The sequence below is a fragment of the Phymastichus coffea genome, unplaced genomic scaffold, assembly GCF_024137745.1.
Source record: "Phymastichus coffea isolate CEN01 unplaced genomic scaffold, Cenicafe_Pcof_1.1 PCOF00089, whole genome shotgun sequence".
In the NCBI taxonomy this organism is placed as follows: domain Eukaryota; kingdom Metazoa; phylum Arthropoda; class Insecta; order Hymenoptera; family Eulophidae; genus Phymastichus; species Phymastichus coffea.
This window is the reverse complement of record NW_026706900.1, coordinates 284,355-310,187: the sequence shown is the minus strand read 5'-3', so window position 1 is coordinate 310,187 and position 25,833 is coordinate 284,355. Positions and strand designations below refer to the sequence as shown.

General features: G+C 42.6%; 1 protein-coding gene across 1 annotated transcript in view; it reads right to left on the bottom strand.

The window, feature by feature from the left end:
* LOC131669215 (nitric oxide synthase, salivary gland-like) overlaps window positions 1-25,833 on the bottom strand; it is an 840,995-nt gene that overhangs the window by 617,608 nt on the left and 197,554 nt on the right. The window contains exon 5 of the mRNA XM_058943950.1: window positions 4,012-4,099. Within this exon, the coding sequence (XP_058799933.1) occupies window positions 4,012-4,099 (88 nt within the window). The remainder of the gene's footprint in view (window positions 1-4,011; window positions 4,100-25,833) is intronic.

Genomic DNA, 25,833 nt, shown 5'->3' with positions numbered 1-25,833 from the left:
CGTCTGGTTTTGAATTTTTGTCGTCGCGGTATTTATCGCGACTATCGCGTCTGTCGGCGTTGCGTTTGTTGTTTCTGTCGCGATTGTCACGTCTATCGTTGTTCCGTCTGTCGTTTTTCTCGTGTCTATCGCTGTCTCTGTTGTCGTGTTTATCACTGTCACGATGTTGTCTGCTATTACTGCGTGTTCTGCTGTACCCTCGTCTCTCATATTTACCGTACTTGTCGCGATTCCGAGTTTCGTCGCGACTTCGGTGGGAGCCTCTCGAACCATTGCTGTCTTTACTTCGGCTTCTGCTATCACCCCTGCTCGAGCTTTTATAGTACCACGGGCTTTTACTCCGCTCGCGATTTCGGTACTCATTTCTGTTTCTTCGATCCCATCTCTCGCGACTGCGACTATGCCATCTGTCTCCGCTGTGGCTGCGGTATCCACTGTGGTTGCGTCGCGAATCGTATCTTTCTGTATTTATTGCCGCGATTTGATTTTTCAACGTGTCAAGTTCTGCGCGTAAGTCCGATTCGACTGTTGTTGTTGCGCAAGCTTCGCTCGGTATGAATGATTGTTTTTCTGTTTGCTCGCGTGATCTCTTGCCCGATTGAAATGCTTTCCCTAACTCCGTCGCAAACTCGATAAACTCATGCAAGCTCCTATGAAACTGCGTTCGTAACAAGGGCATGTAATCCGGTAAAATGTTGTTGTAAATTCTCTCTTTCTTCTTCTCGTTTGTTACTGGTTCGTCCATCTCATCGAATAAAATCATTAATGCGTCAATATACTCTCGTACCGATTCGTTTTGTTGTTGCTTGCGCGCTCGTACTTCGTCGTTTTTTCTTTCGGTATAAAGCTCGTCCGAGTATTCTTTAATCATGTTAGCGCGAATCTCGTCGTATGTTGCCCATTTGCTTTCATGTCGGCGGTAGTGGGCTGCTGCTCCGTTTTCTACCAACATGTGGAAACCTCGTACCATGTCGTTTTTCGTTAATCCCGCGGATTTTTGCATCTGTTCGGCCTTCCGAAAGAAATCTCGGACGTCTTCCTTCTCGGTACCGTTGAACTTAAGGTTCCAATTCGGTATAATTTTAGATAAGTCTCGAGTTTTCCAAGGTTCGGGTGTGTACGTGTTAGGCCAGCGAGGTGTTGACGCGACGGATCCTTGGCCGCGTGTGCGTGGTTGTGGATGTATCGCTGCGGGTATTTGCGACTGTAGCGATAGGCTAGCTATTTGTGCTTGTAAAATATCAGAATCTTGCTCGTCTGCAAATAGCAAATCGTAAGTTGCTTTATTTACAACGCGGCGTTTACCGTCGGGGCTGGTTATCTCGTATGTTCTGGTCTCGCTGTTAGCAGTGCTCGTGGATGGGGTCGTGGTTGGGACAGTATTTGTACCGGTCGTCGCGACTTCTTTGTTTATTTTATCGCGATCTTGACCTGCCGCATTTGATTCGAATTCTTCGATTTCGTCAAGGTATTCGTCGACCAAGTTCATGTGTGTGTCTTCGTCGTGGTCGCGGCCCGCGTCGTTGTCTGTCTGGACATATTCGTACGATAACCTTTTCGCTAATCGCGTCTGTTTCTCTACCCCGGTACCATTTGGTTTCAGTTCAAGTCGCGTCAAAGCTCTTTCTAATTCTAGGGGGGTGAGTGATTGGGCGTGAGCTTGCGCTCTTTCTATCGTCCAATATTGTTTTAACATCTCGTCGGCTTCTATTTGACTTTGTTTGATCGCGAGGAAATTCTCTAGCATGCGTCCGCGCGATTGTTCGTCAGCCGCTCCCACCTCAAATTGCGCGGCTTCGTATTTGCCTTGTAATCGGTCCGTGAGTCGCTTTCTTTTTTCTGTAACCGAGCCGGTTTGTAATAATCCCAATCCGAGTAATGCTACGTTCAAGGCTTGCCCGGATTGATTGTCTGCGAAGGCTTCAGCCTTAGCTTTGGCCCAGTATTTGGTCATGAACCAATGTGTTGCTTTTATTGTGTGTATAAAGTTTGTGTTGGGTGTGGTGTGTATGTAACTGTAATACCGTATGCATACTCTTTCTTCGTTGCTTAATGAGACAACGGTAAATACCACAACAGAAATAATGAGTATCAAAAGTAATTATTCAATGTCGTTATATAAATATGTATTAATTAAAGAGAAAAAAACATGCATTTCTCTGCCGCTAACAACGATAATTTATCGTTGCGGTAAATAATAAAAATATTCGGTATCAAAACAAACAAAAAGAAAAAAAACTTTTATCAAGGGAGGAAAAAAAAATCTATCGATCTATATCGATAACAGCTTTTGCATATTCTTCGCGCGCTTTCTTTATCTATTTTCAAATGGTTGTTGAGCGAATCTCACAATAGAATTCTTCGTTACTTTCTCAGTAAAATTGCTATGCTGAATGTGAAAAAAAAATAATTTCGCTATATCTGCGAACCCTTCTCCTCTAATAGCAATGCTCGAGCAAATATATGTTACTTCTATTTATTTCTCGGCCTTTCAATCATCCTGAGAAAGAACAAAAATTTCTACCGTTTCGACTGTATCAACAGTCTCTTCGCTCTCTGTATATATTATATGCGAGCGTCAGCTCGCGCGTCGTTCGAGTGTTGTCGAGGGGGAGAGTGATCTCTCTTGCCGTGTGGATAATATGTAAATTAGGTTACGTAACTGTTTGTTTTGTTTTTCGGATTAACTCCAGTATATTGCTCGACTGTACACGTGAACGACGCACCAACGTGATGCTCGCGTCGGTTTTATTTCTTCAAGTACACTTGAAAGGCGCGTGATAAAGGAATGCTCTCTTTTTTGAAGGTGTGATTTTACTGTCGAAATAATTTATTGATGTGAAAGAAAAAATGGGAAAAAAAAATACTTGAAGTAAACCAAACCACTGTTGGGCGCCACTAAAACGGTGGTGGGACTTGCCCTTGAATCCACCCGTAGGATCCACCGATAATAGACGGGTATGCTCCGACTAGGTCAGCATAATCGTCAATCGACCAGGTGTCGACTGACCCGCGGAGGCGGTCGGGGTTTAACCCGTCGATTGAATTAGAGGTGAAGGGTATGCAACGCAAATAAAGAGCTACGTTATAGTAAGACGTTGGCAGATTTATTGTGTCAGCGACTACCCTTATATAACGTGCGACCTTCTCGCAAAGGTGCAATCAAGAGTTTCCGCCGAAACTCTGCGCCGCAATACAATTGATACCGCGTGAGAGAGAGAGAATAAGTCGTACCGTGTTTACGAGCTTGCGAGCTTCGTTGACGGGAGGCTATCCTCCGGATCGTCCTCGCACGTGGATCAGACGGTTTTACTTCGCGCCGTCGGCTGGTCGACGAAGGGCTCCGTTGCTACGCGGCTGCAGGCCTGCTGGTCGGATCACGGAGGTGGTGAGACGTCGTCGCCTCGAGCGCGATACTCGGATATCGATGTGACCGCGTCGAGCGTAGCGAGACGAAAAGCCGCGATGTCCGTTCGCGCGTTCGCGGGAGGTCTTCGCTATCGTGTTTCGGTAATCTTCGGTGATTGTCGGCTACTCGCTGTACTGTCTCTCTCTCTCTTTCGTCGTGCCGTATCATCGTGTGTGTGTGTGTCCTCACACTTGCGTTAGCTTTCGGCGCTCGCGATGTATGTAACTTTGTCGTGTTACAAATGAAATAACAAATATAAATATATGATAAGTCAAATCTTTTGTGTACAGCTCTAAACTTATTTAAATCTAACCTACAATAAATATATATTCTTCTAATAAATTTATAAATTGTTGATACATATTGCGATATCTAATCAGGGCTAATTGAATTTTAAATGTAATTTTATGTATAAAATAAGCAGTGTATTTAATAATTTAATATCATTAGATAAGGCTCTACAACTTATTAAAAAACTTTAGAAAAAATTATCTTATGCTGGAAATTGTATGCGTAAGGTGCATATTTAGGTTAGGAAGTGCTATAAAATATTAATAACTATTTCGGACGTCCCAGTGAGCTAAGAAAAAAGACATACGTACCTGCGGAAAAAAATGTATATTAACTCTTTTTGCGAAACATCTTTCAAATAATTTGAACAGACTCCATAATGTAGTGGTCCAGTTTCGCCTAAATTTAAGATAATACATATGTATTTCCAATATTATGTAATGAAACAATATAGTTAATAAATTCTGTAGCATTAATGAGATAAATGTATAAATATATTTTACATATCTATACTAGATATATAAAATATATAAATATAAAATATATAAATATATAAAATATATTTATATATTTTATATATCTAATTATGCATATAATAATAATACGAGTATATAAAAAGAAGCAGATAAAAGGAAGTGGTGAATCTTCGAGAACCTTTTAATATCGAAAGGATTGATGGATATACGAGGGTGGTCCGATAAGTACTTAGCCTCACCACCCGATGGCGCCACTCTCGCAAAACAAAAATTCTATCACGTAGTACAACCTTCTCGACGTTTACTGTCAAGATTTCAGCCGGATCGGAGTTGTAGTTTATTTTTGAGAGCGTGTGAAAGCAAGTGTGTCCGTTGATTTTTGAAAAATGGAAAAAGAGCAGATCGGTCGGTCATTCGATTCTTGTTTTTGGAAGGGAAATCGCGCAGCGAAATCAAAAAGCGCTTGGTTTAACGAGTTTCAACGTGGTCGCATGTCGATTTATGAAGAGCCACGTCCATGTGCTCCGAAAACGGCTACCACTAGGATAACGTGACAAAAATTCACAATCTCGTATTGGCAGATCGACGATTGAAGGTGCGCGAGATAGCTAAGATCGTAGGCATCTCAAAAGTCTGCGTGGGTCATGTCCTGCATGAAATTTTGGGCATAAGAAAGCTATTGGCGCGATGGGTGCCGCGTTTGCTCACTCCGGACCACAAGTGCAACCGTGAGACAACTTCAGAGCAATGTCTGACGCTGTTTAAGCGCAATCAGAAGGAGTTTCAGAGTCGTTTCGTGACAGTCAACGAAACATGGATCCACTGGTATACACCAGAGACCAAGAAACAGTCGAAACAGTGGACTTTACCCGGCAAAAGTGCTCCGAAGAAGGCGAAGACTGCCCCATAGGCCGGAAAGTTGATGGCCACCGTTTTCTGGGACTCACAAGGTGTGATTTACATCGACTACCTGGAGAGGAGCAAAACGGTCACAGGGCTGTACTATGCCGAATTATTGGGCCGATTCGACGTCGAATTGCAGAAAAAACGGCCTTATTTGGCGTAGAAAAAAGTGCTCTTCCACCATGACAACGCACCGGCACACACCTCCGCCGTCGCCATGGCCAAATTGGTCGAATTAGGCAGTTAGTATATGTGTGTTGTTCATACTTTTCCGCTTTGAGGGTGGCGCAGCGTAATCAAACATTACCACCCTTCTCTCTGGGCGCCAATAGGTTGGCATAGCCCACTGTCTTTCACTCCTTCGCTTTCAAACACCTTGGAGATCCGGAAGTCAAGTTTGCTACGACATCTCTGACGCACACAGCGAGTCGGAACCTTTTTGATCTAAGGCGGCGACCTCCTCGAAAGGAGTACCGATTTTTTTACGGTTCAACGCTCAAGGAGAGCGGAACTAAAGGCTTGACCCTCGGTTTGGGCGCGACGGGACTCTAGTTGCCCCAATGTCTACCGCGTCGGAAGCACGCGGCATACAAATCTTACGAGATTTGCTTGACCTGGTACCACTACCCCGTAGAGGCCAACCGAAATTGGGATGTCAGAAGAGAGACTCAGCTAGCACAGCCAGAGGAAATTCCTAAGACGATCAACCAGCTAAGCCTCCCCTCCTGAGCTCTCGTTCAAAACATCCCACCCCGCGTACCTGTATTAAGGGATTGCTCCCACGAATCACAGGTCCATCGTTTCGACGTGCCATGGCGCGTCTCCCCATTGCGTTTTGGTCATCCCCGCTCACGCTGGTGGATATCCGTTATTCGAAAGGAAAGTTGTATCCTGATTTTCGCCTGAGTCTTGGATTTCGCTTTCTATGGAAGGCTTTTATGACTCACTGATATTAATCTCTGCTCTTTCGATTAATATCTTCTGACTTGGGTCAGGGGCGGGGTCTCGCCTAGCCGACAAGGCGACTTCCCAGGCAGTTTTCTATATTCGTACGAGTCATGCCACTCATTCGAATCAATTTCTGACATTAGGTTAAATTGGGTATTCTAATTCGCGTTCAAAACATCGAACTTCGGAGTTTAATTCCGAAGATCGATGCTCAAATAGGGACAAGCGTTGTGTGTTTTGCCTACTGTTTCTTTACAGAGACAGCGTTTTCAGCCCCACCACGTGAAGGTATACACATCCGCACTTGTGATTGCAAGTTTTCGTTCAAATACACATTGCATTCACTTCGGGTCGACTAGCATTAGTTGCTTGTCGAGGGCAATCGGTGACGCATTTCGTACTTCAGCATTTGCATTTGCATATGCCCGTAGAGGAAAGAGAAATTTACGATGTCCTCTCCCAAAACAACGAATTGTTTGTTTGAGAAGTCTCCGTTCTCTGTTGAGGAATACAATTACTGTCCGCCGCTTTGACAGAAGATTTTGGCACAAAGTGACCTGGCCAGACTCGCGGCTGTCCATATGGTGCACTATGTGCATCATCTGTGTTTTTGCTAAGCGGACCATAATCGAGCTTCCTGAGAGCGTCGTGATTGCAACCGCCGGTCGAATTAGGCAAGGAACTGCTGCCCCATCCACCGTATTCTCCAGATTTAGCCCCGTGCGACTTCTTTTTGTTTCCGAACTTGAAAAAGTCACTCGCCGGGCAGAAATTTGAGTCGAATGAGGAAGTAATCGCTGCCACGAATGCCTACTTTTCAGACCTCGAGGAAATGTATTTTTCAGACGGGTTAAAGAAGTTGGAGCATCGCTGTGCCAAGTGTATCGAACTAAAAGGAGACTATGTTAAAAAATAAAACGCCACTTTTCCAAAATTTTCGTTTTTCTTTTGTAGGCTAAGTACTTATCGGACCACACTCGTATATAGGGGCTTAGTATGCGCGCGTGTGGGTGACCCCTCCGGATTCGTTCATTTACCTAGTCGCGACACCCCAGAGCCCCGTCCCCTTTTAGTAAATAAATATTATGTAATAAAATTATTAATTTTATTATACAGACTATCAAGATAGATTCCTTCTACAGGGTGGACCATTTTAATCGAAGTACCCAGAAATCTTTTTCCAGGTAAGGATGCGTGAAACATGTTTCAGATAAAAGTTGCTGGACTCCGAGGGGGACATAATCGGGTGACCTTGACTCTGACCTTGAGGGTCATTTTCAAGGTCATCCGAAGGTCAACTTTTTGTTTCCCGGAATAGCCTACTTTTTTATCACAGTTTCGAAAACAACAAAGAATTCGACGTTCTTCAAACATAACACATGTAGTATTTAGGTGACCCTTCCTGTAAGGGTTTTTTTGTTATAAGCTTTTTCATAAACCCGTTCGTAATTCTAATTTGAGTAACATTATTTTGAAACGACATTTTTTGTAATTATTAAGATTTCTTCGCAATGCTTTGTGATTCCTGATTAATTATTAATAAAAAAGATAATAAATATGATAATTTTTTCATGATAAATAAGATCAATTTGTGTACTGTACACTTTGGTGTTATTTATTTACCCTATCCAAGACACTCCCAAAACAAGTATTGTAGAAATTGCTACTACTGTTACTACTAATAGAAAAGTAGAAACAAATTTGACCTTCAAATGACCTTGACAATGACCCTCAAGGTCGCAGTTAAGGTCACCACAAGATGCCCCTCTCAAAATGCAATAACTTTTGTCTACATAATTTTTCTCTAAACTATACCGATCTTAGGTTAGTTAGGTGGAAAGATTAAGAAAAAAATAACATTTAACTTTAAGTGATGTTGGGGGCGACCTTGGTGGTCACCCAAACCCCACGTATAATAGGTCATCTGAACGTAGAATTTCCCGCTCTATCTGAATCCAAGGTCAAAAATGGGGTTTTCTATTAAAAAAATCAAACTTAACCTTCGGATGACCTTGAAAATGACCCTCAAGGTCAGAGTCAAGGTCACCGGATTATGTCCCCCTCGGAGTCCAGCAACTTTTGTCTGAAACATGTTTCACGCATCCTTACCTGGAAAAAGATTTCTGGGTGCTTCGATTAAAATGGTCCACCCTGTATAGAAGCTGTAAAGGTAGGACGGTGTAGAAGTTGGAAGGACGCTTGGTAAACTATATACTGGCTAGGTGTGGCCCTCGGATAGGAAGTATCGTCTTTAGCGTGGTAAGTTATATGGGGGCTAGGCGCGTTCACTTTATAGCGTGGATGCTTTTCTCTCTTTGTCTATCCGTCTCTGTTTCTTTCTCTTTTTCCTTCAACAGGCTATATATATTAGAGAAAGTATGCGCACACGCAGTGTGGATGCTGTTTAACTTAAGAAAACTAAATACTCGTATATTTAAAAAATAGCTGATGAAGAGGATATTGTAACTATAATAAAAACAGTCGTTTTTGAATTTAACTTCCATTTATTAATATAATTTAATACAAAAAAGCAATTGACATTACATTATAAATTTTGTTTTTAAATGATTTTTAGTAAATGAAAGAGAGTTTTATAGTATGATTATAGGTAGTTTCTATCGAATTCCAACAATGTTTGTATTTTATTTCTTTTTATTAAAAAGCATTGTGTACATTGATTACATAATATCTTGTTAATTTGAAACTAATTTTTTTACATCACCGCTAAAGGATGCGAGAGGGGTCAGCCACCGTGCGCCTTGGGTTGAGCTCTGCTAATTTTTATTGGATGCTACCGCGGTAAAGAAAGCCGTGGCTGACTTTCGCGACGTTTGATCTGGTTGGGGAGGATGATTCAAATAATCGCACACTTTAATTAATTTGACGCTCTTTCACAAATAATAGCTACAAATTCATTTCTCGATGGCGAGCGCACTCGCTCAGCCTTTCCGCGACCAGAATTCGCGGGATTACGCGAACGAAATCGCTTAACGTGCGCGATAAAGTACGCTTAATACGCTAGAATCCATAATCGAGCGAGAGCTGGCGCGAGAGAGAATAATTTGGCTTTGGACCCACCGGGTACCGAAGGTCCGTCGGTAGAGAGAGGACGCCGGTGAAAGCGTAGACCCGCAGGAAATGGTGCCCTGGCGACGATGGAGGTTGCTGCAGGAAGGGCCGCCCTGCCCTTGCTTCAGCGGCCGCAGTAGCAGCGGTAACAGCCGCGCCCCGACCGGATGGGAGAGTAGCAACACGAAGCGTACCTCGCTCCGTGCGCCTCTCCAATGGTCTCACTACTGCTACTTCCAAAACCCTATCCGCGTCTCCCTCGATTTCGGCGCCTCCCTTGGAAACAGAGTCAGCGTTCTCGCCTTGGTTCTGCCCCATAGCCGCGCTCACGTCAATAAGGTCACTCACGCCCTGTGCTACGATAGGCAGCTCTAACGCCGATTGTTCCTGCTGGCCTGCTTCTACCGCTCCTGGTATCTCAGCGTACTCGCCAGAGATACCTAGTGTTTCTTTCAGCACAACTACCTCTCCTGTAATAAATCATGCATGTATTAGCATTGCTACCTCATCTGACGTCCAGTCCGCTGACCAGATAATCACGTAAAAAAATAAAAGAAATAAAACAGAAAATACGAACAACACACTCACACAATCACCATACAACAGACAAATCACACTCGGCTATTACCTTTCCTCGTACTTCGAGGAAGCATGTATCTTTTAAGTTCCTATACATGAGCCATTGGTACCTGTTTGTTGTTATTCGTGGTCAACATGTAAATTTCCGAAGAAACTACTCGCAAAGTCTTATACGGACTGGTATATCGCGGATCCAGTTTTACATTTTTCCTCGCTTGACAAAGTGTGCGCTTAAGACTAGATCGCCGACCGAAAACTCTACGTCTCGTCGATTTTTATCGTAGTGTTTCTTCTGACGGTTTTGCGCTTCTTTAATGTGTGTAATCACACGATTGCGCAACGCATCAATTCTCGCCATACGCTCGCTTCAATCCTCATTTGTCGAGCGGATAAACGGCGTTCGCGTTTCTACCTCGCGACGCAGACTTTTAGCCTGCTACGGTTCACGACCGAAATTTAAGAACGCCGAAGAGACCTTCGTGCTCGCCTGAATCGTCGTATTCAGCGCCTGCCTAAATTCATGCAAATACTTATCTCAATTTCTGTGGTCTTGATCGACGATGATCGCCACCATCAGCTTCAGCGTCTTAATCGCTCGCTCGGCTAAATTCGCCTGCTGATGGTACGGCGGACAGAGTACGTGCTCGATCTTATACTCATCTAACGTCGCTCGAAACTCATTTCCACAGAAATTTTTATCGTTTTCTGTGACAATATACCCCGCTATCTCTCATCGATACAATGCACATGCAATCGAGGAAATGCACACGCTGGTCAAAGATATGCTGGAAAAGGGTGTTATCGAACCAGCGACCAGCGGATGGTCAAGTCCAGTAGTAATGGTAAAGAAGGCAGATGGAAAGTATAGGTTTTGTGTGAACTATCAAAAGGTAAATGCAATTACCAAACCTGATGCCTATCCTTTACCATATATGAACGACATCCTAAGACGAATAAGGGATGCAAAGTTCATATCTACTTTGGACTTGAGCAGTGCATACCATCAAATTCCCTTAAAGGAAGAATCGCGTCCAATATCAGCGTTTACAGTTCCTGGATTAGGGCACTTTCAATTTAATTCATCAAGAGTTTGCGCGAGAGCTTCCCCCGTAGCTGACACGAGAGGTTTAAACTCCACGTATTTCGTAAACAAGTCCTGAAATACGACTAAGTATTTAAACCTATTCTTACTCCTCGGAAGCTTAATCATGTCTGCCGCTACTACCAACCATAGTCGCTCGATTACCTGTTTGCTCATGAGGCCCATCGGTAATTGCTGTCCGATTTTATACCGTTGGCATTGCTCGCACGATTGCACTAATTCCGTGATGTCATAATACATTCCAGGCCATGAATACTCCCTCGCGACTCTATCATAGGTCTTATCTCTTCGGAAATGTCCAGCCGACGGCTCGCAATATGCGTCTCGCATCACTTGAGCTCGGTACCACTAAGCGCCAACACTGCTCACGATTTGTAACCGGATCGAGTAATCTATCAGTCGAGAATCTATATAACATTCCGTCCTCCACTCACCAATTCCGAAATTTATCCGGTCTCTCAAGTACGTCCTTAATGCGCTGTAAGTAGACGGGATCCTTAATAGTCGCGAATTCTGCTACCTCTTCGCCGCCTTCATACGCGCACGATAACACGTCCGGCGTATGATGTAGGCGATTTTTCCTGTACACGATCTCAAAATCGTACTGTTGAAGTTCTAGAACCCATCTCGCCAATCGACATGTAGGCTCCTTCTTATTGCATAGCTAAGTAAGTGCCGTATGATCCGTGACTACCATGAAATGCACTCCCTTTATATATGGGCGGAACTTTTTAATCCCCATTATTACAGCTGCGTATTCCAACTCCAACACAGAATAATTGCGCTCATGTACATTCAACATTCTACTCGAGTAGCATATAGGATGCTCAAACCTATCCGCGTCCTTCTGAAATAAGCACGCGCCTAACGCATATGACGATGCGTCGCAGTGAATAAAGCTCCTGCTCCCTGTGCCACCGTTCGTTTTTGCGCGTAATCTTCGTGAGCGGTACTTTTATCTCACTGTCGTGCTCAATAAATCGTGCGTACCATCCGCACATACCGAGGAAACGTCGCAGCTGTTTATCATTTCTCGGTTGAGGAAAGTCAATCACCGGCTTGATCCGATCTGCGTCAGATCGCAGCCCTTGACTATCAAATCGATATCCCAGAAACATCGGACCAACCAAATTTGCATTTCGTCATGTTTACTTCGAGTCCCGCATCTACTAGCTTCTATAGAGCTCATTCAAGCCAAACTAAATGCACATCGAAAGTCACGGTTACCACCATTACATCGTCTAAATATTTAAAAACATATGGCTCGAATTCCGGTACGAAAAGCGTGTCCATCAGACGCATGAACGTAGCTGGAGCATTTACTAATACGAAGATCATATAATTGCACTCGAATAACCCTAATCCTGGGACCGCGAACGCTGTATATTTCTTGCTCTCCTCGCTTAGCGGTACTTGCAAGTACGCGTTCTTCAAGTCGATTAATATAACGCGCCGTCGATCGAGAACTGAGTCAATACTCAGCATCGGATATGCATCTGTTTTCGTCCCTTTATTCACCGACCTTAAATCTATACACATTCGACTCGTGCCGTCCTGTTTCCTGACTATAACCGGCGCACTACTCCAATCGCTTGTCGATTTCCGGATTAGCCCCGTTGCTAGCCACTTCTTTATCTCGCTTCGCATAAACTCCATCACCTGTGGCGGGTATCGCCTTAAGGAAGTTTTTACCGGACGCGCGCCCTGCATATCAATCTCGTGCTCAATTAAATGCGTACGCGCAGGCGACTTCTCGGGTACCACCCGCCGCACAAGACGATCCACTAATTCGCGCTGCGATGGTCGCAATATGAAGAGCCCCGCGACCTCGGCTCTAACGCGAACACGAGTGAGCCCAGGGTCGCTTGGGAACTCCACTATTTCGCGCTTCAGCTCCGCGAACCAGTGCCACGGGCGATTTTCTATGTGACATCGCCCATTCGCATGATCCATGCCAATACCGAACTCCTGAATGAAATCTATCCTGATTATCATGTCGTATTGCACCGGCACATCTACGACTCGCGCTACGATTATTCGAGACACTCAGTCGATCTCAACCCTAAGTCGAAGTTTTCCCACGATCCCCGAACAACGCGAAGTCGCACGGCTCAATCTTGTCTGCAAAGTCGCAGCGTTCACGCGGGCCCACGATAGTCACCATCGCTCCTGAATCATACAGCGCACTATATGGGTTCCCCGCGATATGAACTACCAACAACTCGCGATTTTCCAACGCGTGCACCTTTCGTTCGCCCAAGGAAACACCAGCACATAGACGCGAGAAACCTACACTGGTCTCCGATGACTCAACTCGTTTCTCGCTCACCAGGCTATCCGCCAAATATTTGCGCGTCGACTCGCATCCTGCGCCATCTGATGCTACCAAAACCGATGCGATCGGTGTCGCCCTAATTGCTACCTCGCCGCTCAGCACCATAAACTCCTTGGATGAGGTGACGGATCGCGACGACGTGTCGTCTACACCGTCAAAGTCGTCAGTTTTTGAGCTTCCAGCCTGTTGAAGCGATCTTGCAGTCCGCGTTTGTTCCGAAACCGGCCGCGCACGCGCCGTATCCCCCTCTGAACCTCTCGAAGACCGCACGGTCTCTGCAATTTCCATCGAGTTTTTGTCCGGCTGATCCACCCCGCGCGTTCTTGTCGATTCACCTCTCGACCTACCCTCTAGCGTCGGACTCCCTTGGACATTTCTTCGATTTTGGTCCGGTTCGCGTGCATTGACTTCAACGTTCGCTTTTCTTGCTCGTGCTCGGGACCTGCTTCACGCATTCTTGTCCATCGTTCGTTGAATTCGATCCAGTCGAACTCTTTCCTCGAACTTTCCTTGATTCTATCTATCGCACACTCGCGTTGCATCGAGGCCTCAGTTTTCTCGTTCTTCGCGCTTAAGATAGCTTCCTTTCACTTAATCTGCTGTTGAAACTCTGCAAAGTTTCTATAAAACAACCTCATGAACGCGACTTTTGCTCCGTTGGGCGCCTTATTACGCGCGACTACGCGGAATCCATCGGGCAACTGGATCCCGCTTTCAAGTTTTCCAGAGCCTTGAGCCAAACCTGGCATTGCGGACACGTTTACAACGTCTTATTTTCCTTGCCGCAGCCTTGGCACGTTAACCTTTTTCTACTTCCCTGTGAACATCGATTTGCGTAATGTCCTAGCTGTTGGCATTTGTAGCAGCGCACTGGGTTCGTTCCTCGGGTCGGACTCGCACTTTGGTTAGAAACCTCTCTGCCACTCGCGCCTCCAGCCCCCAACGGCTACGAGCCCGCTCGCGTTGGTTACAAATTATCTGGGTTTGGGCACTCGGCCTTCCGATGCCCCAGCCCCCCCGCATTTGTGACATACGCCCTGAAAGGTTACGCGACCTGCAGCGTTCCTCACAGCAGAGCTCGCATTTCCCTTGGGCGCGCCTTTCTGCGATTGAGCTAGCTGCGATAACACGGCCACCATGTGCCTCGGCAACTCTCTCGACGAGTCCGTGGCCTCTCGTTGAGCTACACCTTCACTATCCGAATTGCGGCTCCTGTCTGCGGATTTTGTTGCCGATTTACTTTTATTTTCTTGGTGATCCTTTCTATTTTTATTTCCAAAAGCAAAGTCCCGTACGCCCACCAAGAAATGCGCGCGACTACTAGTCTTCGCGATTCCTTTCCACGAATCTCCACAGTAGGCAACCTCTGGCATCAACGACTCCTGCGGCGCTGGCGGCGGGCGATAGCGATTATCGATATCGCGTCTGCTTTCTAATCTCTCCCCGTAAATGTGAAGGTCTATCAGCGTTTGAACCTTTTTCGCCCTGATATAATTGCGCAATTTCAGATAAAATTATTTATAATCGGCTCAAGCTGCCTACGTTCCGAAAGCTTCGGTTCTAGCCTACTCGCGATATACATGAAGGCCATGAGGAATTCCCCTAATGGCTCATCCTCGCCTTGAGTTCGGCAGCGCAGCGCGTCGTAAACGTTCTCGCGCGATCGCCGCTGACAAAACTGATACTGGAACTCATCTTTAAACTCCTGCAATGTATCCCAGCTCGGGCGATTCTGTTCCCACCATAGCGCCATTTCCGCGCTAGTCAACGACAACATTAACGCCGACAATATCTCCGCGTCACTGAATCCCTAAAATGATTGCATTTCATGCAATCGCCTCAAAAATTTCTCCGCCGTCAGTCTACCCTTCTTCGAAAATGATAAAGACCAGTTTTTTACAGCTGTTACCGCGTCTACTTGTCGCCTATTAATAAATCGGCCCCTCAGTTTGCTCGCGCGCTCCTCATCTAACGCGCTTTCCTGCCATGTTTCGTCGTCATCGAGTGCTGAATCATAGTCCGTATTCTCAGTATCTATTTCTTCAGGCTCTCTACTGGCTTTACACTTACCTAACCGCGCACACGCGGTATCGTTCATGCGCTTTCGATCATAATTCATCTCAAAAGATCGGTGCTTCGCCCCCGGCTGTGCGCCATCCCGCACGGTGTGCTCGTACTTCCCGGGCCGCGCGCTATTGCTACCTGCGAGATGCCCTCGTGATCGCCCCGGCTCTCGGCGTTATTCATCTTAGGTGCAGCCAAGGTCAATCATGCTGGTCAAAACGTTCTCACCGCGCGCTGCCAAACCGATGGCTCCTGACTGTGGAAGCTTACCGGTCGCCGCTCCGCGCGCGCTCACACAATCTCTGTTTGCGTATTCGCAATACCCAGAGCTGGCGCGAAGTCCGTCGGTACAGAACGGTACAAACCTGCTCTTTGATACCTTCCGCGCACCTCCTCATATGCAATCGCATCATCTGTGGCGCGAACTCGCGTCTCAGATGGCAGCGCAGATGTTCGCCGCGTGCCGTCAATCGGCTCTCGTCGAGCGCTTACCGCTGCGTTTACCTCAATCTCAAAAATTTCCAGTAGCGATCCGACCCGCGTTGATGACGCGAATTTGCATTGCCTGAATGTGCTCCCATATTTACTTCACTAAGGGAATTTTCATTACTCGCCTTCTAAACGTTTCCGGCCACAGCCGCGATTCTGTAGTTTTCCGATGCTTGGGCAACCTCGTCACCGGCATCGTATTTCACGCGACCCCGGGCGGTAAACAAACAGGAACCAAAACAGACCCAAGTTTTCCCCGGCCTATTTCACCTTCAACAGGCCTAAGCGCGTTTGTCCTTTTTGTTTTCGAGAACAGCTCAGTGTGCACAAGCCGGAATGCCTATTGTGCGAGTACGTAACACAAAGACTTTAACAATAACAATAACAATAAATCTAAATAGCCGAGAATGATCGTTGCAATTCTCGCAACTTTCAAATTCATAAACACAAAATTCAAACGTACCAATTTCAAATATAGACAAAACACCCGGCTCGATCAATCGCAATCTGCGCAATAACAGCACACTCAAAGCGAGAGCTGGCGCGAGAGAGAATAATTTGGTTTTGGACCCACCGGGTACCGACGGTAGAGATACGACGTCGACGAAATTGTAGACCCGCAGGAAACGGCGCCCTGGCGACGATGGAGGTTGCTGCAGGAAGGGCCGCAGCACGCCCTTTACTTCGTGGTCGACGAATGGTCGCTGCGGGAACTAGTTCTACTTCAAATGACTTTTCCTCTTCCTTCCTGGCAAACGTAGCTGTAGCACTAGTGGCAATGGTTCCTCTGCAGCCAGAACCTTGTCCAGAACAGTCCTCTCTAGGCGGCCCTAATTACTTGAGAGCTCGCGCCTAACTGCCCTTATTCTCACTTAATTTTCTAAGCCTCGCGCCGCCGCGCTCCCACTTCTCTCGCCGTCAAAATCAGCCGAACTTGCTTTCTCTCTCTCTCGCTCTTCTCGCTCTCACGGCAACACTTCGTCGATCATCGCGCTCCTCTCTCCAGATCCTGCAACGACACGAGTATGTAGTCGCTATATAGCGTATACTGGATCGCAGCGTTCATGCGAGGAGAGTGCCGCACACAGGGCTAGCGAACATCGCTACAACCCTGTCACAAGGATTATATTGTACAGTTAGTGTATGTGTGTTGTTCACACTTTTCCGTTTTGAGGGTGGCGCAGCGTAATCAAACATTACCACCCCTCTCTCTGGGCGCCAATGGGTTGGCATAGCCCACTGTCTTTCACTCCTTCGCTTTCAAACACCTTGGAGATCCGGAAGTAAAGTTTGCTACGACATCCCTGATGCACACAGCGAGTCGGAACCTTTTTGATCTAAGGCGGTGACCTCCTCGAAAGGAGTACCGATCTTTTCACGGTTCGACGCTCAAGGAGAGCGGAACTAAAGGCTTGACCCTCCGTTTGGGCGCGGCAGGACTCTAAAAGCACGCGGCATACAAATCTTACGAGATTTGCTTGACCTGGTACCACTGCTCCGCAGAGGCCAACCCAAATTAGGATGTCGGAAGAGGGACCCAGCTAGGACAGCCAGAGGAAATTCCTAAGACGATCAACCAGCTAAGCCTCCCCTCCTGGGCTCGCGTTCAAAACATCCCACCCTGCATACCTGTATTAAGGGATTGCTCCCGCGACTCACAGGTCCATCGCTTCGACGTACCATGGCGCTTCTCCCCATTGCGTTTCGGTTATGCCCGCTCACGCTGGTGGGTATCCGTTATTCGAAAAAAGTTGTATCCTGATTTTCGCCTGAGTCTCGGATTTCGCTTTCTATGGAAGGCTTTTATGACTCGCTGCTATTTATCTCTGCTCTTTCGATTAATATTTTCTTACTTGGGTCAGGAGCGGGGTCTCGCCTAGCCGACAAGGCGACTCCCCAGGCCGTTTTCAATATTCGTGCCAGTCATGCCACTCATTCGAATCAATTTCCGAGATCCTGGCTTAAATCTGGCGTTTTAGCGTTCGAAATTAGCGTTCAAATTATGTTTTCAAATTAGTTTAAAACTGATAGAAAACGTGTTTTTCTGCGATTTATGTATTCAAAAATAATAGAGGTATTTGAAAAAATTGACCTTAAATGTAGTGCAACGATTGCCGAAAATCGTTTAGACTCGCGTGGGTTACTAAGCGGCTGAGCGTAACAGCCGCGATCGGTTTGAGAGAGAGAGAGAGAGAAGGCGCGTTAGGGGCAATGACCGGGAGGGGATAGTTAGCTAGCCAGTATGACTCTGTTCTTCAGTCCGGCTACAACGTGATCGACGAGTTAGAGGCAACAGCGAGTCCTATTGTTTTGCGAGTGAGATCCAGGGAGTTGTACGTACTGTTGGCGAGTTGTGAGGTGGGAGTGCACACACTGCACAACGTGTGTGACACCGTCGCCGATAATAACAATTGTGAGTGGAGTGTCGAGTGCGCGCATTGTTGAACGTGTGCGACCTCGGCTTCAGCGAGCTCAACCTCTGCGACTCTTGCAGCCACGCAACAACAACAGCGGAGCAGCAACCGCTGAGGCAGTTCATCAGCAACGGGTTAATCGGATATCGTTGGCCACCGTATCCCCGTCAACTTAGCGGTAGGTGCACAACACTTTTGTCGCGTTGTATTTAGCGTGTGATCCCGCGCTGCGCGCGCGGTGAGTTTCTTGATAGCGAGCGTGCGAATAGTCCGCGACTACCGCGAGATTTACTCTCTTTCTCCCCGTTCGAATTGTTGTATCGAAATAGCGTGCGTGAGTCTCTCGGCAAATCCCTCCCTTATACTAGCTTTGAGTTAATAAAGTGGTTAGAGATTAACACGAAACGATCTCGTTATTGTATCTTCCCTTTGTTCGAAATCGGTGTTATTGTTTACGTTTGATTCGAACGCGCCGGTAGTTTAGCACGATTCACGAAAGCAACGAGAGAAGCTGCTCGCCAACCGAGTTGTCAGCAGAAGCCGACGGAGCGCTGTAGTGCAAGCGCACCAGCGCCCCTTGCGGAAAGATCGAGAACCCAGGTTATTTTACCCTTATTTTCGAATGATAAAAATTAGACGGTATTTGTCTGCAGTTTGAACAATTTTCAATCGAACTTGAAAGTTGAAAAAATATAAGGAAGAAAGAATTATGCCATGATATATTGATACAACATTTGTAGAGTGTTTCTAGTATAACGAAATCGACGATATTACGTGGTTACAAAAAATATTACTTTTTAAATTCAAATCTTCAAAAAAATTCTGTAGTGAATCAAACCTACATCGTATTGAGGTTTTTTTGTTTATAAAGACATTAATTTTGAATAAAAAAAATATTGGGAACGACTACTAAAAAATTCGAAACTCCAAGGCTCTGTAAAGCTTAAAAATCGTAAATAAAATGAAGCGGAATCGGGGGTGCCTCATAATTTTGAGTAGCTTGTCTGACTATATTAAAATTTTTTTCTTTTTATGTGGAAAATCCACTCGTCCATTTTTTTACAATAACATCTATGACAATTCTGTGATCTTTTTGTAGACATAGATCTTATATAAATGCTTAAAATATTTACCAAGGATGACTCTTTAATAGATTATTTCATCTTTTTCTTTAAAAATTAGCAATGAATTTTTTAATAATATGCATAATCCCATAATAAATCTTACAATTTTTTCATTTCAGTTTTTTCATAAAATATGGATAATTTTGATGCAACTGACCAATGTTGCAATTGTTCCAAAAAAAATCTAAGTAAGACAGCCACACAATTAACGATTATTAATTTAGAAAGTGAAGTTGAAGCTGTTCTTCAACAATTAAATATAGATAATGTCAGTGTTGGATTTAAACTTTCTGATAAATGTGGAAGACATGTTTTTTTTGGTACAAAAAAATCTAAAGTTGATGAGCAACCATCAAGTAGTGATCAAAGTCAGCCAACGAGTTCTCAGGAAGTAGCTAGCTCACAGAGTTCGGGAAGTGTCTTCGAGATAAAATTAAATAATCCTATAGAAATAAAACCTACTGTTGAGCTACCCCTTAAAAGAACTTTTGCCTCTCATAGCGTGTGTTGTGTCTGTAAAGATACAAATAAATTGATTCTTGTGCCAGTGAATGCAAGATTACAATGTTTCAATGAATTGAAAATTTTTATTCGAGATGGCAATCGCGTTTGTTCTAAACATTTAATCAAAAAACGATTTTTCCAAGATGAATTAAAATTAATACAAGTATACTGTAACACAAGTTTTTTAACTGCAGATGAAATATGTTTATTTCCGTATGAAATATCAGACTTAACGTCGCAAACATTCTTAGATAAAATTAAATCATCAGAGCTTAGCGAGAAACAATTATTTTCTTTTACCAGTCTCTCTTATAATCAATTACAAGAGTTGAGTAAATTGTAAGTTTCCATGAGATGATCACATTCTAGGAACGTTACACAAGCTTTGGTCATATTTTTATTCAAACTACGGACTGGATCATCGAATAATTTTATTTCGTCTATTTTTGGAATAGATAATGAAATAAAAGTCTCAGGTTTTTGCGAATCGGTAATTAATTCATTTGAAAAAGACATCTTGCCCATATTCTTTCGAGTAAAAAGTATCTCAAGGGAAGAATTAATTCGTGATCATACTTCTATTTTTCTGAAAAAACTTTTTAGTTTAACGAACGTGCTTGCTTTGGTATTTGACGGTACTTATTTACGTCATCAAAAAAGTTAAAATAATGACTATAAACGGAAATCATATTCAGGTCATAAGAAATATCCTTTGATTAAGCCATTTACTATTTGCACCACAAACGGGTTTGTCGTAGATGTTCCTGGTCCGTTCTTAGCTACGGAAAACGATGCAAGTATTATGAAAAAAGTGATGGAAGATCTGAATGGTGTAAGAACTATCATGAGAGAAGGTGATGTTTGTATTGTGGATAGAGGTTTTAGGGATGTGGTACCTTATTTAGAAAGTTTTGGATATAGGGTTCTTATGCCCGCCTTGAAAGGGAAAAGGCCCAACTTGACAACATCTGAATCAAATGAATCTCGTTATGTTACAAAATTGAGATGGGTATTAGAGGCCGTTCACGGTATTCTCGGGAACAAATATAAACTTCTCCACCAGCAGTTGGATAACAAGCTTCAACCAAAAGCTGGCGCATATTGTAGAATCGCTTGTTTTCTCAACAACCGTTTTGGAAAGCGTTTGAACAGCGATAAAGATGAAGATGGATTGCAAGACATAATTATTGAAAGAATGCTGAAATGTAATCAAGATGAAAATACTTTGGCATCAGAAGTTGCGACAGCCAGATGGTCTAGACGATCTACTACTATGACTAAACTAACATCAAATGAAATTTCTTTCCGGAGATGACTGAACGGGATCTTAAGATTTTTTTTTCAGGTACCTATCAAATAGGTCAAGCCGTCTGTTATCTGGCTGAATTAATGGATGATAACCAAAATATCAATTTGGAGTATGTTAAGTTGAAACCAAATATTATTAAAGTATTAGTAAGATCCAGGCATATAAATAGTAACACCTATAAGTGCTACGTTGAATACAAGCCTAATTCAATCGGCTATAGCGATATTCTACGACACGCATGCGACTGTGCGAACGGATTACGAACTGTAGGCTCTTACTCACATATCGCAGCAGTTATATACTATCTCAGTAATGCTAGATATCAATCGAAAATTATTAGACCAGCAAAAATTCTTTTTGATTTGTTTTCCTCTATAGATATTGATCCAGTTATAAATGAAGATAGTGATGAAGATTAAGAATAATATTCTAATTAAAATTGATAATGTTAAAGTTCTTGTAAATTTTAATTGATATGGATTTATCATATTTTCATTGACAATACATTTTATGAATAAATGGAATGCACATATTTATATTTTTTATAAACATTATTCTAATTTCTACTATAATTATATACTAACTTACTCAAGGATATTATTTCATTATAATAATTAATAATTTCAAAATGATACGGAGTTTTTCTGTACTTGAAGTTGGCTGAATAGGCTCTTTGCAGTTCCAGGGAAGTAATATTTGACTTTATGAATTTTTAGGAGTTGGAAAATTTTTCTAAACTACTTTTTGGTATTCTTGCATACAGAAAAAGAGTCCTGGAGTATTTTTAGGTGTTTTAGTACCTAGTGAAGTATCTAATTTTGAGATTATGTGCTAAAAACATGGGAAAAACGCGGAAAATAACGGTTTTTTCAGTTTTTGAGCATGTTCCGGTCAAAATATGATAATTTGAATAAATGCATTCGAAAGTACGGGAAAAATACATGAAATATGATTATGTAGATGTTAGCCAAATATATCCTTCATAACCAAAAAAATCATTGAAATTTCAATAATTTTTTCTGACTTCGATTTTTATCCAAAAAATCTGAAAAAAATCGGGCTATTTTGTAGTAAAAATTTAATATCCATAAATTTTTTCAGAATGTTTGGAGCAAACAGTAAAGTAGGAGAAATTATTTTCACAAAAACCTGTTTTTTACGATTGTGGCACTCTATTGCCACCTAGGAGTCTGAAAATTTAGGTGAGAGAGCCTCCAAATATGCTCTTTCGAATGACTGATCCCCGATAACGATTCATTCTTAGGCAATTTTAACATTGTTAACCCGCTATAGCCTTTATTTAATGGTCTTTGAAGCGTGATTTTTGAAATGTATTTCTTGAACTTTACCTTCCCCTCCTTGATTGCTATGAGCGAGTGCGCCTCACTTGTCCACTTTTCAAAAAAATTGGTAACGTGCGAGGATCGTTACATACTGATTTTGATTGATGTCCTAATTAAAATTTCCATATGGATAACATTGTGAATTGAGAAATAGCTTTACATTACTTATGTCAGAATGATCAAAAGTACTAAAATAAACGCTCGCTGAACTTTTACGTTTAATTTAGTTTGAAAAGCTCAAATAACAAAGCAAGGAGTTTCCAATTGATTGGAAGTCTTAACACTCCAAATATGCTTTGATGTACGAGGTAATTTTGGATACTTGAGACGAGAGTAGGCAGTAGCCTGCATTTCGACGATCCCTTTGCTTCTCCCGTTTGCTCTTGGCCAGGCTCAGTAGTCAGTATTGGGCGCACTTTTTTTATACGCCTAATACTGTGCCTATTTTTTCAGTCGACTTAAATCACCAGGCTCGGCCAAGATAACCTAAGAAAAGCGAGAGAGAATGCTGCAGTCAGAAGACGAGAGGAGATGCTGCAGATATAGAAGGAGAGAGAGAAATTAGAAAGAGAGAGAGAGAGAGAGAGAGAGAGAGAGAGAGAGAGAGTGAGAGAGCATAAGCATGCACTATGCAGGTATAGGCATGAGAGTGACATGCGAACAATTAGAGTTTTGTCGCACGCCGCCTAAATACTGGGCTAAATAAGGATAGTCCACGAAAGCGCGGTCATTGACTGCGCAGGAGTATTACGTTGCATCATTCAACATCAGCCAGTAATCAGTTCAGTCGACCAGAAAATTAGCTCGTGCCTTCGATTATCTTGGCGGTTTTCGTGCGAGAAGAAGAGGTTTGGCCATTTTTCATCCAGCGCGGCTCCATAACCTGGCCGCTCGTCATCGCGCGCACCACCTACACAAGCAGCAGTGTCAACAACGAGAAGCTCGGAGATCGGTCTGCTCTACCGTTGTCACCCTCACCTCAAGGTCACCGAGGAGAAAATAAAGGTTAGATCATCTCTCTCTCTCTCTCGGTTTTTCTCTTTCTTTCTGACAGTGATATTCAGCCGCGTGAATTGATAGATAGCCTGGCGATCACTCGTTGGCTACCTTTGTTCGACAATTTTTCGTTAGTTTGTATCACGTGATTTATATAAAAGTTAAATAGCCAGGCATCCACTCGTTGGCTATTTTCTACAGAATTTATGTTAGAATAAGTTGCGTTTGTTGTTTAATTCGCGTACACAAATAATAACTGTTCAATTAATAGGTTTAGTTTGTGATTAGTTTAAGCACCTATTTGATGAAATTATAATAATAAGGTTTGTTATTTGAAATTAATAAAAGTGGATTATTTAATCGCCTACTCTTTCGATTACATCTAGAGCGAAAGCGCCTTTCTTCCCCATCAAAATAGGTAGCAGCTCGTCAAATATGTTACATACTTATACATTTGCCAAGTACGATAACTCATTGTAATTGCACGATCTCGTGCAATCTGATCGAGTAACTTTATTTTTTCTTTGTCGGCAACCATCATATATGGCATCAACCATTCTACCTTAATTAAAGTAATTTTTGATTTTTCTGAAGCAGTAGGATTCCCTGTTGGTTTGCTTAAAATAGCATTCATGTATAGTATATACTTTACGATCGTTTATGTGAGAGCCTGTAGTAATATTACACTCTACACATAAATTATTAACTTTAAGCATATCCACGGGTAAGTTAGAACTATGCGTTTCGTTTTCAACGAGCGTGCGTCTAGTGAAGCCTAAAATTGGTCCAATAGAATCCTTTGCTTCAAAATGTATTTTATGACTGTACTGAATGATACTAAGTAAAGTATTATTATTTTGTTTCAGGTTAAACGATATACCTTTCCGTGCTAATGCTTCTTTAAGAAAGCTTTCAATATCTTCTATTTCCTAGCTATCAGTCAGTAAAGTGATAGCTTCTTGACCTTCAATGTAAAATTTATTATAACCAACATCAATGTTTGGTATTGATTTAAATGTTAATAGCTCAACTAGAGTAAGAACGTATTTTTTGTTTGATGTCAGTTCGATCGGTGGAAAATAATGTGTTTCGAGTACGGATGATGTTCCCGAAAAACTCAATGTCAGTGTATTCTCCGACACAGATTCATATCAAATAAGTCATTTTTTGAATGAGTATTTTTTATACTAGTCGTCTTGTCTATAGTTTGTTTAAAAGAAATTTGAGACAAAGATAGCCGCAATTGTATGTATTAAAATCTTGATATCTAATATAATTCTACACGATTCTATTAACTTTGAGATAAAGCAATAGATCTATAGGTGGTTGTAGATTACCAAAACTATCAAAATACATAACCTCATCACTTTTCTTTTTATATGCTACCCAATGAGTACCTGGTCCACGTTTATCGTCTAAATTTACAATAGCTATCTCTTGATATAATGATGCATCGTCTGATAGAGCATCACGCATGAAAACACCACGAAAATTTGCAACTTTTAGTATTTTAGCATATTTTCTTATATCATGATCTGTTAGTGCTCGATTAGGTAAAGTTATTTCGAGTTTTTTTTATATCAAGAAAAGGAAAATTATTTGATTATGTATATTGGGATGATCCAAACGAGCTCGTTTATCGATTAAGATTGCTTATCGCCGAAAAAACCGCTAATCCTAGTCATGTTAATGAAATTAATTCAATCATTGAAGAATTGCGTGAAGTTGTCTATATATTAAGAACATGCTAAATATTTTTCAGTAATAAAATGAGTATTGATGTGTTTGTAAGTCAATTGAATAAAAAGAAGAGTAATCGAGGTCTTCCTGGAGAAGGGTATAAAATCACTAAAGACGGACAATACGATGTGGATGACAAAAGAATTTGTAATTTAACTGATCCACAGGTGAATAATGATGCTATAAACTTATGCACGTTGCGAAAAACTAGTGAAACTGATGTTACTACGCTTACAACTGCAATAAATAATCTCAGAAAATCTCTAAATATAATAAGGTCGGAATTACAAGTGAATCGAGAATCGATTATATATTTAAAACAAAATAATAACAACAAAGTCTTATAGAACATATAATTTTACTATCTGCATCAAAATTAACAAATATATTGAAAACGAAACATTAAAGAGTAGTTGATCGGTTACGTAAACCAGCACGTCGAAAAGTCGATATACGTGGAATAGACGAGACGTGGCAAGCTGATCATGTTGAGATGCAAAGCTATTCCAGAAAGAACAAAGGTTTTTGCTATCCATTAACTATTATAGATACATTCTCAAAATATAGTTGGAGAATTCCAGTAAAACAGAAAACTGGGATAGATGTCACTAATTCAATTAACTCTGCATTAAAAAAGGGGTGCATTCCTAAAAATCTTCAAGTGGATAGAGGCAAAGAGTTCTACAATTCGAATTTTCAAAGTCAAATGAAAATATATAAAACAAACCGGTATTTTAC